Source organism: Centroberyx affinis, unplaced genomic scaffold, assembly GCF_046629955.1.
Source record: "Centroberyx affinis isolate AG114_WGS23_722 - 3 ecotype Tasmania unplaced genomic scaffold, CSIRO-AGI_Caff_v1 ptg001499l_1, whole genome shotgun sequence".
Classification (NCBI taxonomy): domain Eukaryota; kingdom Metazoa; phylum Chordata; class Actinopteri; order Beryciformes; family Berycidae; genus Centroberyx; species Centroberyx affinis.
This window is the reverse complement of record NW_027279963.1, coordinates 261,493-280,840: the sequence shown is the minus strand read 5'-3', so window position 1 is coordinate 280,840 and position 19,348 is coordinate 261,493. Positions and strand designations below refer to the sequence as shown.

General features: G+C 42.0%; 1 protein-coding gene across 1 annotated transcript in view; it reads left to right on the top strand.

Annotated features, from left to right (window-relative positions):
- Positions 1–19,348, top strand: part of LOC139650512 (pyruvate carboxylase, mitochondrial-like) — a 269,814-nt gene that overhangs the window by 215,684 nt on the left and 34,782 nt on the right. The window contains exons 14-18 of the mRNA XM_071527203.1: positions 1,274–1,495; positions 6,629–6,785; positions 9,091–9,331; positions 10,901–11,068; positions 12,575–12,656. Of these exons, the coding sequence (XP_071383304.1) occupies positions 1,274–1,495; positions 6,629–6,785; positions 9,091–9,331; positions 10,901–11,068; positions 12,575–12,656 (870 nt within the window). The remainder of the gene's footprint in view (positions 1–1,273; positions 1,496–6,628; positions 6,786–9,090; positions 9,332–10,900; positions 11,069–12,574; positions 12,657–19,348) is intronic.

Below are 19,348 nucleotides of genomic sequence, written 5' to 3'. Positions count from 1 at the left end.
ACAGCAAGCCATCCACAATGTTTAATTTGCTTGTTTTGAGTCCCACTCATCTATAGTGAATTGCAAATGCCATTATGAGATTCCACTGTTTTTACTCTTCTACTTGGAGCTTTTGGTGGTTATGTGACGTTCTGCTGAATTCTCCAAGGTCTGGATCCTCCAAGGTTTTCAGAAACGCTCCTCATAGATGTCGGTTCATGTGGATCCCTGTGATTCGCCTGTTTGTAGTCCACCTGTTACCTTACACGACTCATTCTCCTTTCAAGCTCTGTCATCAACAAGCTGTTTTCTCCCCAAAGACTATCAACTGAGTGGATGTGTTCAGGTTTTTTTTTTGTTAGTTTAATGCACCATTCCCGGTACGCACTACACATTAGACATGCGTGAAAAGCGCAGAAGCGGCCATTTTTGCATTCCTGGGATGTGTTCGCCTTGCAACGCTGACCGTACCGCACTCTGAATCACTCGGGTCACTTCTTCTGCGCACTCTAATTTTCATTCAACAGTACCTAAATTCCTCAACGCCCCTCTGCCTACTTTATATAGCAAACTGTGGCCTCGTGACTCGCTATCAGCAGGAGCGATCCGTTTTCATGAATGGATGGGCGGTGTACCTAATGAGCCGGCTGCCGCGCTTATATCCCTGTGTTCTTTTATAGTTGATCAACTTGAGCCGGGGGGGGTGTGAGCAGGGATGACAGGAGACTGCGTCTGCCTCATTAGCAGAGTTATGACAAGCGTCGGCGTTGTTACCTCCGCGGTTTAGGGAAGAACTCTGTCAATAACAGCAGTTTACCTGCTCACCAGGCACCTTGTTAAATTGGTGCAAATCATTTATCTTGCCAGACACTTTAGCAGTGTCAACAGTGGATACAGCACTTAAAAGATCAGATAAATAAAGCGCTGCTCACGGATTTTGACCAAGTATTCAAATATGAATATAAAGAAATACTACTACTACTTTTTTTAAGGAAAGGGCTGTAATTGCGTTTCCATTTAGCAGTCGTTTTCTAAAAGCTTCAAGTATTCTTTTATTAATGTCTTTTCTGTTCATTTATTAATGCCTCTTCAATGAATATATTGACTGATCAACATAAAGTATCTACACCATCCTTGAGTGCCGTGGAACATTTTATTTTATTTTTTATGAGATTTTTTACCAATTGACATAACATTGCCTCTCTTGCTATTCCCCTCTCTCTCTCTCTATTCCGACTCCCTTCCTCTACATTAATTTTCCTCTTCTCTCTCTCTCTCCCCCTCACATTGTTAGGTGACCCGGCGGTTGGCTTCCGCGATGTTTTGCTGCGCGACGGTCCCGAGGGCTTCGCCAAGGCCGTCCGCGCCCACCAAGGCCTGTTGCTAATGGATACCACCTTCAGGGACGCCCACCAGTCGCTCCTGGCAACCAGGGTCCGGACCCACGACCTGAAGAAGATCTCCCCGTTCGTCAGCCACAACTTCAACAACCTTTTCAGCCTGGAAAACTGGGGAGGTGAGTTGCTGTGTGTTGGGGGAGAGAGAGTGTGTGTGTCTGTGTGTGTGTGGTTTTTATTCCTAAACACCATACTTTGAAGAAAGAAGTTACATGAAATTAATCTTTATATTTTTGACATAGCACATGCATAGCCATAACCGCAATATGTACAACTGTAAAAATATGACTTTTTTTCAAAGCAGTTGTGCTTTCATGCCAGCAATCATGCTGTAAGAATGAGTTTTTCTTTCAAACAATGTGTGTATGAACTCCTCCACCCCCTTCCTGCCTCAAGTGTTTGAACAGATCCTCCAGTTCTCATTTCCTCGCCCTTCTTGCCGTACATCTTTTCCACGTCTCAATGATGATGGTGATTGTACCTTTCCATCTTTCCCGTTTGAACGGCGAAAATCATGTGGCATTGAAAACGTGAAAACTCATTCTTCCACCTCCTCTCCCGGAAAGGAGATCTTTACCGTGTTCAGGCAATAGACGGTGATTGTACCTTTTGCCTTCTCTTGTTTGAACAGAGAAAATCATGTGCCATTGAAACGTCTTGAGGCATGAATAGTCCCGTAATGTCCCCATATGATGTGCAATTACTATGAAATTGGCGAGATAAAGGGAATGCATGATTCATGTTTGAACAGTTGCGGCGGGAACAGTTATCAACACTTCCTGATAATGTCCCTATGTGAAGTGTAATTATTATGAACCGGTTTCAGAGAGAAGACAAATTTTTCTCATGTTTGAACACTGGAACACTCAGGACAAGCGCACCTTCAAATAGAGATGCCAACGAACCTCTTGAGATTGAACCGTTTAATTTGATGCTCTATTGTGGCGAGGCACTCGGAGTTGATTGTGCATGCATCACTTGGAGATAATGGAGTATTTTGAGTAGATCACACACACAGCGAAAAGAACAAAGACCACATAAGAACAAAAGGACAACAAAAGCAGAAAGTAAAAAGGGCGTCTGTTTCAACAAGCGTGCGCTCATCTTTGGATGATTGAACAGTTGGGAGTGAGAAAAAATAATTTTGGTAAGAGAATCTCCAGTGAAAGCTCCTTAAGTGCTGTAAACCCTTCCTGAGATCAAATTCCTCCTGATAGCCGATCATGACGAGCCGGTTAGGGGAAGGCAATATATTTCATTACCGTGAAGAGAATAGAGCACTTTGAGCATGTCTCGCATTAAGCAACTGTCGACTCGTCTCGTGTTTGAACAGATAAAACGGTTACGGCAAAAGTAAATCAGAAAAGAAAAGAGATACCCCAGGAAAAAAGGGCTTAAACACTTCCTTCCTGACTTAATGTTGCTGTATACAGTGGCGTTATTATGAAGCTGACCAGAGAAAGACAATACAGATCCAGCTTAGCCGTGTTTGAACAGTTGCCATGAAAGTAAATCTTTGAAGATCAGAGATACCAATGAAAACTGCAGTCGGGGAAGCCTCTTGAAACAGTTTTAGCAGGTTTATACAGTCTGACTGCATGATATTCTATTCCATTGCTATGAACTAATAAGAGAAAGGTCAGTGCAACTCATTTTAAACAGAGTGGCTCAGCACAGAGATACTGAAACTTCTTTTACATCCTTAATATACTGCCCTTGCATATTCCTTTTTTTCACCATCTGTTTAATTATGTTTGAAAAGTTGAATGACTTATAGTAGAAACAAATAATTGGAGAGAGATGTCATCGGCTTCCCTTTGAGGCTTTGGGTCTCCTTTGCATTAGAATGTCCCTTTTTGATGAGTAATTATCCTGAACTGGGTAGAGAATGCGGGAAAGTAAAGACGCTCTATTTGAGCACTTGCTGTCAGAGAAAATCATTTTAAGAGACGCGCCAATGAAAGCTCTCGAGGCGTCAACGGTTTGTATTATAATCTGGCCTCTGTGCCATAGCCTGTTATGATGAAACAGCAGCGGAAGAGTGAATACATCTCACTTTCTCTGTTTCCACCCAACTCTCTTTCAAAGTACAAATGTTTGAACTGTTGCAAGAGTCAAGTGTTGAAATCTAATGTGAATGAAAGCTCTTGAATCTTAAATATTCTGTCTTTATAAAGCAGTCAGAGAAAAGCGAGCACGCGCTCGTCTTCCTCCCGTTTGTACAGCCACAGCAAGAGTACATCATCGAAATCAAATGTTAAATGAGACTTGGAGAAGTTTAAACAGGCCCTGACATAATGACGGTGTAATGCGCTGACATTATGAGCTGAGAAGCAGAGGATCTATTTGTCTTTCTCAGTTTGGAAAAAGTTGCGGAGAGCGAGTGAATCACTGAAGAGAAATGTAATATGCCGGCGGAACCTCTTGAGGCATCCGCAGTCGCTGCATGATATGATTATGAGTCAGAGAAAACAGAATAGTACTTTCCCATAATTATTTAAACACTTAAAGCCAGAATAAATCCTTGAAAGAATTATCCCCCCGAAACCTCCTGAGACTTAACCGGTTTGCTCTATAATCATATCTTGCATGAGTGTCTTTACATGCATATTGATTCTTTTATATTATTTTGGCTACTTAAGCATCCTTGTACTTTGAAAAGTGAACACTGAGTGGTGAATAGACCACTGAGCCTCTTGACGCACAATGAGAAGTTCTTGGCCAAAACATTTTAATATTCTGTAGTGGAATTGGTAATTTTACAGATGAGAGTCAAGTCAAAATTTATTTATGCAATATCACACCAGAGTGTCTCAGTACAATTTGCCACAATGAAACAATATTAAAAGAATCAAAGAGAGACATAACAATAAATGATATAAAAGTTTAAAAATAATTGAAAATAAGATTAAATCATCAAAGAAAAAAAAACCTTTTTGGGTTTTTTTTATTTTGCTTAGTTGGTTTTTATTTTTGTAACTCTGAGCACAAATATAGTTAGTATTTTTTATATATAGTAGGATCGAGATTCCATTACTACTTCAATTAATTCTTCACAGTATGTAGATTTCAGGACAGTGTATTAGAAAGCAGTCGACCCGCTCTCCAATCCCCGCTGTTAAATGTGAATAAATCGCCACTGTGTCCAATCTGGTTTTGAAGCCAAAAGTTCCCAGAATCACCAGTTGCCGGTCGGTTCCCTCGCCTCATATTGATCCCGGCTGTGAAACACAAATTAGACTACCACACTGCAGCGAAAAGTCCGACTCGCAGCACACTGTCCCGGTGCGACAGCTCGTTTCTGTACCTTTTAAACCGAGCCTCAGAATAAATCACTGAAAGGACCGTGGAGGATTAATTGCTGCCCCTCTTGTCCCTATACAATGCACTTTTATTACAAAGTGGTTAGAGATAGTGAATATTACACTCAAATGCGCTTGTATCACTTATAACCAAAATAAATCAGTGAACGGAGATGACCATGTGTGTCTCAACCTTTGTGTTTTCCTGATGCAGCGTCCCTATACAATGAAGCTTTTTTTGCGTGGTCCGCGATATAGAGAATATTACTTTCACATGTTTCGACTGCTTAGAGGCAGAATGAATCATTGAAGAGATTATGCCAGTGAAAGCCCTTTGAGGATTAAGCAGTCCCTTCCTGATATAGTGTTTCTCCCCACGCCGCTGAAGATACAGTAATACGAATTAGGTCAAATAAAAGTGAGTGTCTATACGGTTCTGCCTATCTGTTTCACAGTTGGCAAATTTATCAGATGGAAAACGGCGGATCTTTAATTACGTGGGCACATTGACTTGCTCATCTTGTTCAGCTCAGCAGTCACACAATCAGGATCGCATCAATTTTATTCGCCGAGTAGTTTTGCATGTTGTAGGACTGCGGGCCGTTGCTTGGTGCAGGCGGCACACACACACAAGCATGAATGTACGGACAAATCAAGTAATCCAGTGCAATAAAATGAGGCTAACATCGATCTAGTAGGATAAACTGTCATGGCCCACGCCAATACATAAGGTTCACAATTGCACACTGAAGCAAAAATACCGATAACCGCTAAGATGTGTGTGTTTATTTAGCTCTACAATTCAAATGACTGATATTACTCATTTTTATTCACCATGAGCCTTTACTGGCTCAAGAGCATGGGACATAGTGTAGCTTGAAAGTATTTATGCATGGGAGCCAGTAGTTTAGCCCTAACCCCACAATTAATTACTTTATTTTGATTGAGTGATGTACCAAACCATAGTCAAACCACACACACATAACATACTCACATGAGGCGTTACAGGACCAAAAATCCCCACAAAAATTCCATCAACAAGAAATCTGTTCCTCACTCATAGCACTCCTAAGTCAGTTTCTCCACTTTTAATTTAAATATTATATGGAGTGTTGAAGAGTTTGCTGGCAATCTTGGGCGTTGTTGGATGGCTTGTTTCCATCTTTCCATCCGATTTATTTTAGTTCATCTTCATGACAGATTGGAAGCTTCCACTTCCCAAAAACAATGTTCCCAGCAGGCTACGGCAGCCTCTCGCCTAATGTCTGGGTATGTGGGACCAACTGTCAGTCATCTTCAACTTTATCAGTAAATTCAGTATCATGTTAGATCCCACATGGAATAAAACATATTAATACTCATGTTGTACATTAAACAGCACTGCCATAACCCATTTCTGCTCCCAACTAGTAGTTTAGGAGATGCTGACATGCTAAAACCCAAAATGGAATAAAAAAATATATAAAAGTTGATAAAGGAGAAGTTTTTTCCAGGCCCTTCTTGCCCCTCCCAGACGAGGGAATATGTGGTTGTACTTGGTATTCTCTCTCTGTCCAAATGTATGAGTGCTCAGAAAATGAAATTTAATGATGACAGCGTTGGATCAGCAGAAAACCACTGGAGGCTTCAATATTTCTGGCTGATATGATAAACGGGTGTGAGATTCGCTAATCTACTCCCCCAGAAGGGAAAATGAGTGATCGCTATCTTTTTTTTTTTTTTTTTTTCTCTTCCCCCAAAACATTTCAGAGGTTTTGAAGTGACTTTAAAATGAAATGATTAAAGTGTTAGAATGAATACTATATGTGTATGTGTGTGTGTATGTATCTTCATGTGTTTGGGCATCCGTATTAATGCCCTAGGTTTGAAATATTTTTTTTCTGATTTTCAAATAACTGAATTGAGATGAAAGTGGAAGAGAGAAAATTCAGCATTTGTGTGTGTGTGTAGGTGCTACCTTTGACGTGGCCATGCGGTTCCTATCCGAATGTCCCTGGAAGAGACTCCAGGAGCTGAGAGCTTTGATCCCCAACGTCCCGTTCCAGATGCTGCTGAGAGGGGCCAACGCCGTGGGCTACACCAACTACCCCGACAACGCTGTATTCAAGTGAGTCATACACACACACACACACTCACACACACACACACTTTGAATTTTCAACTTTCATCTCAATTCAGTTATTTGAAAATCAGAAAAAAAAATGTTTCAAACCTAACACATTTAATACCAGGAGTCTAAATGTGGACACAACGCACACACACACACACACACACACACACACACACACACACACACACACACACACACTCTTTTCCAAATGCTTCTAAATGGATGGACTGTCTTCAATGATGCAGTGTAAACACAGACACACAGACACAAACACAAGTAGCGGTGTAAATATGGACACACAGGCACACACACATTCTATTCCAAATGCATCCACTATACAATAACAACCCACAAAACACACACACATAGACACATTCACATTAATTCAGGTCATTGTGCTCCTATTGCCCTCTACCATCAGCAATAAGTGAGTTACACCCACACACACACACACACACACACACACACACACACACAGACACACACAGCAGCAGCATACATAGACACAGATGTACACTAGTAAGACATTCCTTTCTAAATGCCAACTACTCCAATAATGTTGTAGAATAGAGGGCTTGACACATGTACACACACACACACACACACACACACACACACACACACACACACACGGAAGCATATGCCTACACACTAGAGTCTACCCACAAGTACACACATACAACATAAATTCTTTGAAGCATACACACACACACACTCTTTCCAAATGGATACACTAGCTACCTCAATGATGTAGATGAGTCACATACACACACACACACACTCACAAACATAGACAAAGATACACACACACACCCACACAGAGTGTAATCCCCCTCACCTGAAATAAATTAGCAGTGGCTTTATGACTAATGCAGCTGTCCCCTCCTCCCTCCTTCCCATTGAATCACACACTGACCTCCCTCTCCTCCCTCTCTCCTCTCCTCTTTTCTATCATAAACTCATTATTTACCCCCTCCCTCCTATAGCTCCCATTTTTATACCTCCATTCATCTCTCTGCATTATACACTTCCCTTCCCTCTATCCCTCTCTTCTCAACTCCCTCTTTCTTTGCCTGCTCCTCTCTATCTATCTCCTCCCTCCCCTCCTCTCCTCTCTCCTCTCTCCTCTCGGTGTCCCATAGGGGGAGTGCCATCAAAAATTTGCAGATGATTGTGATTAATGGCTTTGATCTATTTGCCCCGCGCTCTACCCATTTCTCTCTCTGTCTCGCTCCCTCAATCCTTCCATCTCTCTCTCCCACTCTCTCTCCCTCAACGTTTTCGGCGAGGTAGCTGAGAGCCAAACGGCCCGAGCGTCTTCATTAACGAAATCAAATCAAAGTCTAATTTCATTTAATCTAATTGATTTAGAGTGCATTTCACGGGGTCACGGTACACTTTGCAGCGAAGGGGGACGTAAAATGCTGAAATATGTAAAAAGCCCGGAGGATTTAAAGGGTCATATGATTGCTAACTAGATCTTCTTGTCACTTTAAGCAGCAAATTAACTTTTTGAAGAAACAAGCTCGGCGCTCGGCGTCCTGTTGTGCAACGAGGAAATTGGTGGCGTCTGCTCTGCTCTGTGTGTCGGGCGTGTAGCACCGCACCGCGCTTCTGAAATGACGCCAAGCTCGATCACACTGTCCGCTAGACGTACACAGTGCGCTTTAAAGTGTTTGCACGCACTGCAGTGAGCTAAATAAGTACTGGACACAGAAGTGGGGCTGCTAATCTTCTCATGGCCCAACACTAAATTGATCAGAGTTTATTTGCCAAAACAAAACAAAAAAAATCAAGTCCGTGTAAACATTCCATTTGCAGCAACACGGATAAGCTCTCACCCCAGTTATGAAAACCATGAATACGATACCTAGGATAAAGCAATAATAGCTAGGGATTTACCACTAGCTGCTTGGATAATGAGGCGAGTATACATTTCTTTCCATTTATTGTCGGCTCCTACAGTCTGTGTAAGCTCACTCTTCATAGAAAATAGTGGGAATATTCTGTTTGCTCAGGTAGAGGGATATTTATGAGCAGCGATATGGAGAAGGATATAAACGGCTTATCCCAGCCCCGATGTGCACTGTTATCTGGAATACAGTGTGCATGAAGATAAACTCAGTGTTTGTGTGTGTGTGTGTGTGTGTGTGTGAAGGGGGGGGTTTATGTGTGATAATCTTATGAGTCTTGCCTGCCTCCTTAACATTTCTCTCTCTCTCTGACTCAGAAAGCGATGAAACGATGTATGCATGTGCCGCTGACTAAACACCCTTCGTTTCCCTTTGCGTCTCCCTCCCAGGTTCTGCGAGGTGGCCAAGGAGAACGGCATGGACATCTTCCGCGTGTTCGACTCCCTGAACTACCTGCCCAACATGCTGCTGGGCATGGAGGCGGCGGGCGCGGCGGGGGGCGTGGTGGAGGCCGCCATCTCCTACACCGGCGACGTCTCCGACCCGATGAGGCAGAAGTACTCGCTGGACTACTATCTGAAACTGGCCGACGAGCTGGTCAAAGCCGGAACGCACATACTCTGCATCAAGGTGAGAAGATAAAAAAACAATATGTAACTTAGTGCTTATTTTAAAGAGAAGTAGACCAAACTAACTTTTAAATACTTGCTTGTGATAGTCTAAAAACTTCCTGGCGCTTATTGTGTGGCTCTGTGTGGAAATCCCTCCCCATCTGGCACCTAAACAAAATAAAATGAGCTGTAAAAAATATTTGCAAATACTTTCTCACTCAGGTCTGGGGTACACACTCCGTCACACATGCGTGCACATGTGCGAGCATGTATATCATCACAATCAGGACTTGAAATTGGCACTAGCCACCGGCCAAACTTTCTGGCTGTCTGGCTCGGCTGGTGTCTGTCAGTTCTACTTGGCATTTTGGCAGCGAGCTATTATGTGTTCAGTCAGTTTAATCTATGGTAAAAAACTATTTTGGCAGTTAAATTCAGCTATGGAAATTCCTAATCCACTTCCCACTATCTAATCATGTAAGCTAGCTGCAATGTGTGTTGTCTCTGTGTGCTGCTCACCTGTTGGGTTTTACTTCTGAAAAATTTCTCCGACTGGATCAATTAAGTCCTCCTATTACTACTACTAGCCACTACAACTACCACCACTTCTACTACTACTGCTTTCACCACCATCACTGCTGCTGCTAATACTACTGATTAATTTTACTACTATTTTACATGATATCTAGCACTTAAAACCTAAAAAAAAAATCATGTTTCAATATTGTTGGCAAAGGTCTGTGGCAGTGGATTTTGAGAGGATGTGCCAGTTTTTTTTTTTTTTCACATATAATGACACAGACACACAAAACGCATTCTAGTTTTCCACTATCTATCATACATGTCACAGTATCTTTCTGATTACTGGAAACACTCACATGTTAACCGCTGAACACTGCCTGAAGTTTTTAGACTCGCTCCCACACAAATAACTTGTATACTCGCGGCCCTTATCTAAATGAACAGACTGATAATGCTCACATTGAATTAATTCCTTTATTCAAGCATGACAGAATATTTTCAAACGTGAAATGATAAACTCCCTCGCCGCCACAGTTGCGAGGCGTCGCACGCGGCAGCGGCAATCTCACAAAAGGCTGGCAGAGCTAATGAGGTTAACTTTTAATGGAGGAAATGAGCATGCATCAGAGGTTCATGGAGCGCAATGAGCACCAAAGGCAGCACAACTAAACATCTAAGCTCCAAGTCTGGGATTTTTTGTGACTATCAATTAAGGATTATATAATCATCCTTAAAAGTGTGAGAACCCCTTGATTTTTATCATTATTTTGTTGTGCGAATGAATAACTTTAAAACGCATTTTTAGGAGTTTTCCTGTCTGAGATCTACAAAAGTGTGGGGATTTTTTTTTCTGTATTTGTAGGTGTAAAATTAAAGTACAGTAAAGTATACATATCATTTTTTTGATTTTAGGCCAGTTAACTGCATCACTGGCACATATTTGTTCAGCACGCTTTATGGTATAAGATGTCGCTCAGACTTCAAATTCCATATTTCCTTCACTTATTTTCCCCCTTTTCCTCCTCTCTCTCTCTCCCTCCCTCTCTGCCCCTCTCCCTCTCTCCAGGACATGGCCGGCCTGCTGAAGCCGGAGGGCAGCAAGCTCCTGATTGGCGCTCTGCGGGACCGTTTCCCGGACGTGCCCATCCACGTTCACACACACGACACGGCGGGCGCCGGTGTAGCCGCCATGCTGGCCTGCGCTGAGGCCGGGGCCGACGTGGTGGATGTGGCGGTGCGTATACGGCGGTGTATCTTTGTCCTACAGATCACACCAGTTTCTAACAGACCCAGTGATAGCGCTTTGGGAAATGTCTTGATGTTTTCTAATCAGTGTTGCTAAAGTATAAAACAAACTAGTCGGCTTTCAGTGTGGGCATTCATTTTATTTTGGATGGAAATGAATATCTAAACCATAATTGGGGGGAAAAAAAACCATTTGATAGTTTGTAAGACTGCATCCATTATCATAATAGTTTAGAATATGGAATAGTAGAATATGGAATCTCAAGGTGTTTTGAGAGGTGTATTCCAGACAGGGGACTGGGAAATTCACTGGGGAATTTTGCAACTGGGCCACTACAAGAGTGTACCAGAAAGTATTTTTCAATTTTATTCAAACTTTTATTGCTTTAGATGGTGTTTTGCAGCTGTTTTTCCTCCACATGGAGCCCAACTGTAGTGGAAACCAGACTGAAAAACAACATTTTTAAGTCACTGAAGTTATGGGAAGTCGTGAAAACGTCCTGAAATTTTACTTCAGGGCCACGGTGGGAACCCTGATATTTAATAAGTTCTGACAACTGTACCCATTCTGACTTAATTTACACCATAAATTATTTGGTGGCATAGGTCTACCTGTAATTTATCCTGTTAACAACTTGACCAAACAGTCATTTTCCACCAATAGCCATAGTTTGGAGGCGGGGTACACCTGTGAAATGTTGCTGAAATGGTGACAAGACTGATTTTTGAGGCCAGAAATATATCTCTCATTGTGTTTGCTGATGCACGGCAACAATGTGGACAGCTTCATTAAAACTACAGGCTGCTTTTTATGTTTTTGGGTTGTTACGCTGTTTGCGTGCGCACAACACTGGTGACTGTCAGTCCTGGAGGATTTTGCTTGTATCGGTTCCAATAGTTTAGTCATAGTTTAAAATTGTTTTTCTACACTGTCTGAAAAATAATTTCAGGGGGGTAACATTGGTTTAGGCACAGGAGCACACACACACACACACACACACACAAGATGAACCACATTGAAATACACAGCAGCACAAGGGTAAATGGGGTTGGGGGACGTCCAAGACCTACTGGCTTTTGGACATAAAAATCCTATTCCTTTCTAATGGGAAATTGCTGTTTTACTGTGTTTTTTTCTCAGTAATGCACATATATGCATACAAACACAGAACACATACATACAGTACATACGAGCACCCATTTCAAGATCAAGATTCAAGATTTCCTTTTATTGTCATTGTACAAGTACAACGAAATTGCATTTGCAGCTCCCTGAGTTTGATGCATACACAACAAACAATAAACAGGCACACCCATACATGCACATAAATATGCAGATCTCTACCTCCTTTCTTCTTTTTTAAAACACATTCTCCATGACACACTAATCTGTGGACACACAAAACACACATTTACAATGATTGAGGCGTTTCATCATATAGTATTCATATTGACTTTTTTTTTTGACTATTCATATTGACTTGACATATTGCAGGTGGACTCTATGGCCGGGATGACCTCTCAACCCAGCATGGGAGCCATTGTGGCCTGCGCCAAGGGGACCAAGCTTGACACTGGTAAGTGGCGAGCTCACCAGCCTGTCAGTCAAAGCGGTGTTTCCCAAGCCGAGGCTCTGCACCTCATGGATCACAAGACCTAATAGTTTGAGAGGGAGGATCTTTATTAGAGAGATACCTTGGTAGAAAATGAGCAGCCTCATTGGATGTGATCTGCAGTGGAATAGTGCAGCAATTGAAGCAAATTAAGAATTCACTACTAAATGCTATCAATTTTCATCTTTCCCATCATTTGTTTTAATTTAGTGCAATCAGTCATTTTGTTAGAGCAGGGGCCATCTTTTGTCAAGATGAGTGGATGTCTTATGTTGGAGCAAACATCTTCAAACATCCACATTAAATCCAGCTCTCAGTATCTTGTGCTGCTGTGAATGATGAGGCAGAACAGATCTTAGATTACCAGTCCTGCTCTGAAATTATTTCTGAGTGTCTCTCCGAGAGGCTCTTGCTTTACATGAGGGGGAAAAAACAATCAATCAGCCAATCAATAAATGACAGAGCACATCACTGATTATGGTCCTAAGGCAGGAAGACTGACACGTTCCGCTTGTAGAGTGATTAAAACACCCACAGCCAATCCTGAGAGGGAGACAGGCACAGAGAAGGCCAGAAGTTGTGTTCAATATAATCTGATGGTCTGTTGTAAAAATAAAGCAGTCTTGCTCCACAAAATAACAGACTGAAGAACACTTCAGATGATAGTATGAGTGGAAGCGGAGAAGTGTCTGTACTTCGTATTTAGGCGACCCATTCGCTTTCCCCACCCACATTTTCCCAGTCTATCTGGGGATTCTGGTATGCCTCAAATTGTCTTTGGTAGAGCAAAGTAAAAAAACAAGAATAAACATTGGTGTTGCTTTTGAAAGGAGGAACCTGAGACAGACCAAAGGAATTAAAATTGATAGCGAGTTGGCTGCAATTTACGTTATCTAACATTTGTTATCTGGACTGTTGCCATCGGGGAAACTAAGTAGATCTAATAACTCATTTCCATGAGCCAGCCGAGTGGGCTGAGCCTGATAAAGGGAATGCCCAGTAAGTTATAATGTGTTTCCATTATATACAGAGCTAACTGGGCTAATGTTTTGTTTGTTGTTATGCTGCGTCGCTGTAGTGTCAAGATGTTACTAACGTTATAAACTTTTCATCTGTTATGCTAACCGTGGTTAAGTTTAGACCACCGATTTGCTGAGAAATTATGAATCGAGAACTTAGATTTGGTGTAGTTGTATGTTGTCTTTTGTATTTTTCTCTAAATCTACAGAGAGTTTAGTTACCTAAGACACTCTTAAAGTGTTAAAATCAACACTGCCAGTGTTTATATGAGTCCAGTTGACACACACACACACACATATGCAGATGTTCAGAATTTACAACCACAATTTAGGCATTTAGCTAACACTGAACCCAGAGTGACTTGAAATAAGTGGCACAGCAGAATCACTCAACATTCAGGGATCCCATTGATTGGAAGAAGTGGGTCAAGCAATAAACAAAACACACACACACACCTTATTACTAGCACTGAGAGAGAAAACATGATTGCCCATCAGCTCTATTTATGATGATCATCTGGTCTTGATGGTAATAATCTATCGCTCAGAGGCCCTGCAGTGTAACCCATGCAGCCGTTAACTGTGTTTCTCTTCTAGCTGTTGCACTTTGTGTTTCTAGTAACGTTATTATTAGTCATGCAACAGGGCAATGAGTCATTTCTGTAACCTCAATAGTCCAGAATGCAATGCAGCCATGTTGTGACATTTTGGGTTACGGGGAGCTTTCTCTCCCTACACACATAACCCACAACTAAATCGTTCAACTGAATTGTTCTGAAGTTCACACCCATTTTCTCTGGGCTGCCAAAAGTTATTCAGGGAAATGTAGGAAATCACTAACTGAAGTAGAAGTAAACGAGACAGATTGACAAAAAGTGGGTACACCAAAAAAGTAAATTACAACACTTTATCACAATATAACTCCGGGAACGCAGTGAACTTGACAGATTGATGATATATAACTGTAAGAGTGTCAGAGGGAGAGGTATCCTCACAGCATTAAGGAGCAGTCCAGTCCGGTGCCAGATTATCAATTTGCGGACATACAGTACCTAGGAAAAGAGCGATGGAGAGGCGAAGTCGTTACTCAAGAGCGCCTATGTACAGTTTAAATGGTTTTCCAAGTCTGTGTTGCCAACGTCGATTTATTCATGGAATTTCAATTTGTTTCGTTTGAGCCCGGGATTGGAATGTGGGAAATCTCTCGCGCACGCTCACGCACACGCTCTCTGTCCCGACGTGACCCTGCCGCATGCATTATGCATACACATGCAGACAAACTCTCTCCACATGCAGGCAAACCCTCCTCCTTCCTGCCATATCCTTTTCTACCTGTCAGCTTTCCACTCCTCTCTCCTTTTCATCCCTGCCTCCCCTTTATGTCTCCGTCTCTCTCTCTCTCTCTCTCTCTCCCTCTCCTTGCATCTCCGTTTGCCTCTCTCGCTCCTTTTGTAATCAAGCGGTGCTTTCAGATACCTCCATACCTCTCCTGACCTTACTCTGTTTACCGCTCTCCTTCCTTCCCTCCTTCAGTCCCCATCTCTGTTTCAAAGCAGTAATCAGTGCTTTGCAGACCACTTTCTCTCTCTCCCTCTCTCTCTCTCTCTCTCTCTCTCCCTCTGTTCCCTCTTGCCATTTCCTCTCACCCCAAACCCTTCTTTACTAATATCTCTCTGTCCTCCTCCCTCTCGCTCAGTGACAAAGCAATTAACAGCACTTTGCATGGTTATTTCACTCGCTCTCTCTCTCTCGCCCAACCTCCCTCGCTCCTTCCTCTTTCTTCAACCCTCCCTCAATAGCTCCTCTTTCCTACTCTCTCTCTCGGCTTCTTTCTTTATCCTAAAGAAATGGTGAAGGCCGTGCTTCGCTGGTTAATTGAGTTGTCCTTAAGCTGTCAGTTCATTTATTCATTCAGACAACTGCAGCCTCAGTACGTACACACACACACACACACACACACACACACACACACACACACACACACACACACACACACGCACACACACACACACAAACTTCACATTCACTATCTCTCTGTAAGCACTAGGGGTGTAAATAAGGAGTAATTTAGTAACCAAGTACTCATTTTCTCTAACCGAAAGGTATTTGATTAGTAATGGAGTATTCAAAATTAGCTATTCACTATTTTTTTGCATTATCCGAGTTAAGTTTCCAATAGGTAACAGAGTACCCAGAATAATTGTTTACATCTCTGCTATGCACATATAGTTGCACACAAACACACACACATTAAAAGTAATACATGTGCACACACACACAAACACTCCTGCAGTTGAATGATGGTGCGGATCATTAACGTGGTCCTTGTGTCTGTTGTGTTTGTTTGAAAAGGCATTATCTGCCTTTTCACCTGCTTTTTTCAGTGAGTTTAACACACACACAGACACACACACATACACACACACAGACAGGGCTGAGTGATAGTGTACTTCATTAACGTTGTCTTGATGTTCCTTATCTGTTTATTTGGCAAGGCATTTCCAGCAGCCACAACAATGGACCGTTCAGACAAGATGTAGCTGTCAACACACACACACACACACACACACACACACACACACACAATGTACACACATATAGAGGCATATTGAATAGCCTCACACACTGCACGCACAGATACAGTATATCCACACACTGCAGATACACAAATATAAACATATTGCACATAAATACAAGCAGAAGGTACACACACTGTACAGTGCATAGACATTACTGCATGTGTAAACTCAAACAATATACACAAGCTGACTATACACACACACACACACACACAGTGAACCCAGACAAGGAAGACAGTTAGGTGAACAAACACATTAAGCTTCTCGTTCACCCGCCTCATCTCTCCCTCTCTTCATCTGTCTCTTTTCAATTTTCCTTTTTTTTCTCCCCGAATTCTGTCTCTTCTCTCATTTGTCACCATCCGTGCATCTTGGTTAGCTCTCATCGTCTCATCAGCCACAGGCTTTGTGTGTGTGTGTGTGTGTGTGTGTGTGGCTGTGTGTGGATGTGTGTCTCTACAACTGTGTGTGTCTGAGGGTCTGCGCTGGTGTAGAGAATGTGTGCACCCATGTGTGAGAGCAAGTGCATGCACGTGTGTGTGTGTGTGTGCGCGCGCATTTGTCTTTGTTCTGTGTTTAATAATGTGTGTGCACACCTCTCTGTGTGTGTGTGTGTCTGTGTCTGTCTGTCTGTCTGCTGCATTAGTGAGTTTGTGTTGCTAATGAGTTGTATATTGATGGCATTTTGTCACTGCCAGACAGCCATTCTCTGTGTGTGTGTGTGTGTGTGTGTGTGTGTGTGTGTGTGTGTGTGTGTGTGTGTGTGGCTGACTGATTGATAGATTCATTGATGGTTTTGGGAGTGATACTAGCAGTGATTCCCAGAAAAGCCCCAAAGCTCCCATGTCAAGTGGAGTTACTCGCTGCCTAATTGAGCCAACAAATATTTATTGCCTATGTGATCAAGCCCTTCCACTTCTCATATTCATAATTTGAGATAATAAGGTAAGATTAACTTAATCTGTCCCTGAGGGGAAATTGGGCCATTTCAACAGCAAATAATAGGATACAAATAACAATGTAATAAAATAAAAGAATATTAATGATTGTGCAGCTTAATTATGCTAGCAAAGAGTTTCTACCTGCTAAAACATGCTATATTGACAGATGTTTGCAGTTTAAAGATGAACATATTTACAGTGCAGTGCAAAAACATATATGTAAATGTAAATATTATTACTAAAGGAAAAATACACCTAAAACATTTTAACACACTGGTGATGTACCTTGCATTTCTGGGCCATTTTGTTGTTTGATATATTTTTCATTTTTGCCGTGGATAACTGGCCAGACATTGATCATGTGATATTTCCAGCAGCTACAATGGAGTTAGCAGAAAATTATTCAGCGATTAAAACATCAACAGTAAACGTCAGGTTTTGGTGTCAGTCCCTCAGCATCAAAGAGGAAGGGTTTCTTTCTAGACTCTCCGTTTTGCACTGACGTTCAACAATCATACAGAGAGAAATCCATCACAGAAGAGGCAGAGAGACCAATTTCCCCACCGACAGTAGCCTCAATAGACCAGAATGCATTGCAGCTACAAGACATGTTGTGTTTTGAGTAAGAGGTGCAACTCTAACGTTTTCTCGACTTGAAAAACTGGCCTCTCTTGCTATGCTGTTGATATTGTTAGTGCTGTTGCTCTCTCCACCAATGCATACTGAATGCAACAAGTCTTCCTGGGCTTGACATTCTCCTGAGCTTGTCAACAGGCATTCTGGGAAATGTAGGAAATCAGTAATTGATGTAGAAGTAGATGAGGCAGGTTGAGAGAAAGTGGATACACCAAAAAAGTAAATTACATCACTTCATCCCAAAATAACTCCAGGACTGCATTGGATATCACAAATTGATAATATCTAACAGTGGAGGGGACAGCAAACAAGGTGAAATGTGTTTTATCTGGGAAAATAAAGCTACTACATATTGATCCTTTTATATTTGTCCACTTCATGATTTTTTGTTTGGTGGAAACAAAAGTCTGCATTTTGTCCAAACACAAAGCTTGAGTGTATGGAGCGGAGTATTGGGTGGTCGGTTGGTGCAGGGAGCAGGCGAGAGTTGAACTGAGTTAACACTTGAATCCTCAGAGGCCGCTGCTGTGTTGAACATGCCGTCACTTCCACTTGTAGACTGAGGCTTTAATCTCACAATGGAAGTTGAAAAGAAAGCTACAAGATGGTGATTACACATGGTGATTTGTACAGTTCTCAAACAGAGAGAGAAATGGACGTAATTACGAGCCGGTTTGGCAGCCGGCTGAATTTGAGGAGCAACAACACGCACATTAATTTCACATTCATTTCACATTAATTTCACAGTGGCTCTATTTCCCTGACAAGATCACAGTCAACACACGCAAACACTTTTTGGAGTACTTACTAGCTTTTAATTACAAAAACTCAGAGCTCTCCACCTCCACTTACCGAGGATATCATGGGCTGAGTTTGTCTCATCAACACGACTGATTCTTGTCATCATTAGCCAAGCTCAGTGCGCTCAGAAGAAAGCCTGTGCCGCCACTTCCATCGCGGAATTAAAAGAAACGCCGCTTCTTGTCAAGGTAATCTACTTTGGTGCACCTCCACCGGCTGCCATCGGAAGTTGTCATGAAAATGAGCAGCGGATGTTTTCCTACAGGCAGCAGAGTGCAGAATTTCAGAGGGATTTAATGAACGGCTCAGATAACAGACGTGGCAAAAAGGGAAGTTGAACATGTTGAATAAATTATCAGTCAGTTATACTTACTGGCCAATTCTTATAATTATAATTTCATTAAACTGTAGTTTCATTGTTCATTTTTTTGGGGGGGGGGATATCTAATGTGGTTTCTGAATTTTGTTGAGTTGACTTTAATTAACCAGCAGTATTAGCTGTCAGTTTGGCTTCGACTCAATGGAGTACTCAGTGGTCACCAAACTACTCAGTGGACTTTCTGTCCTGTGGTATTAATTCACTTTTCTAGGCAAAGTGCTGTACAGTTGACATTATTTTTGCTATTATATGAAGGCTGTAACAAGATGTGGTCTGCAGACAAAGACTTCTTTTCACTGCC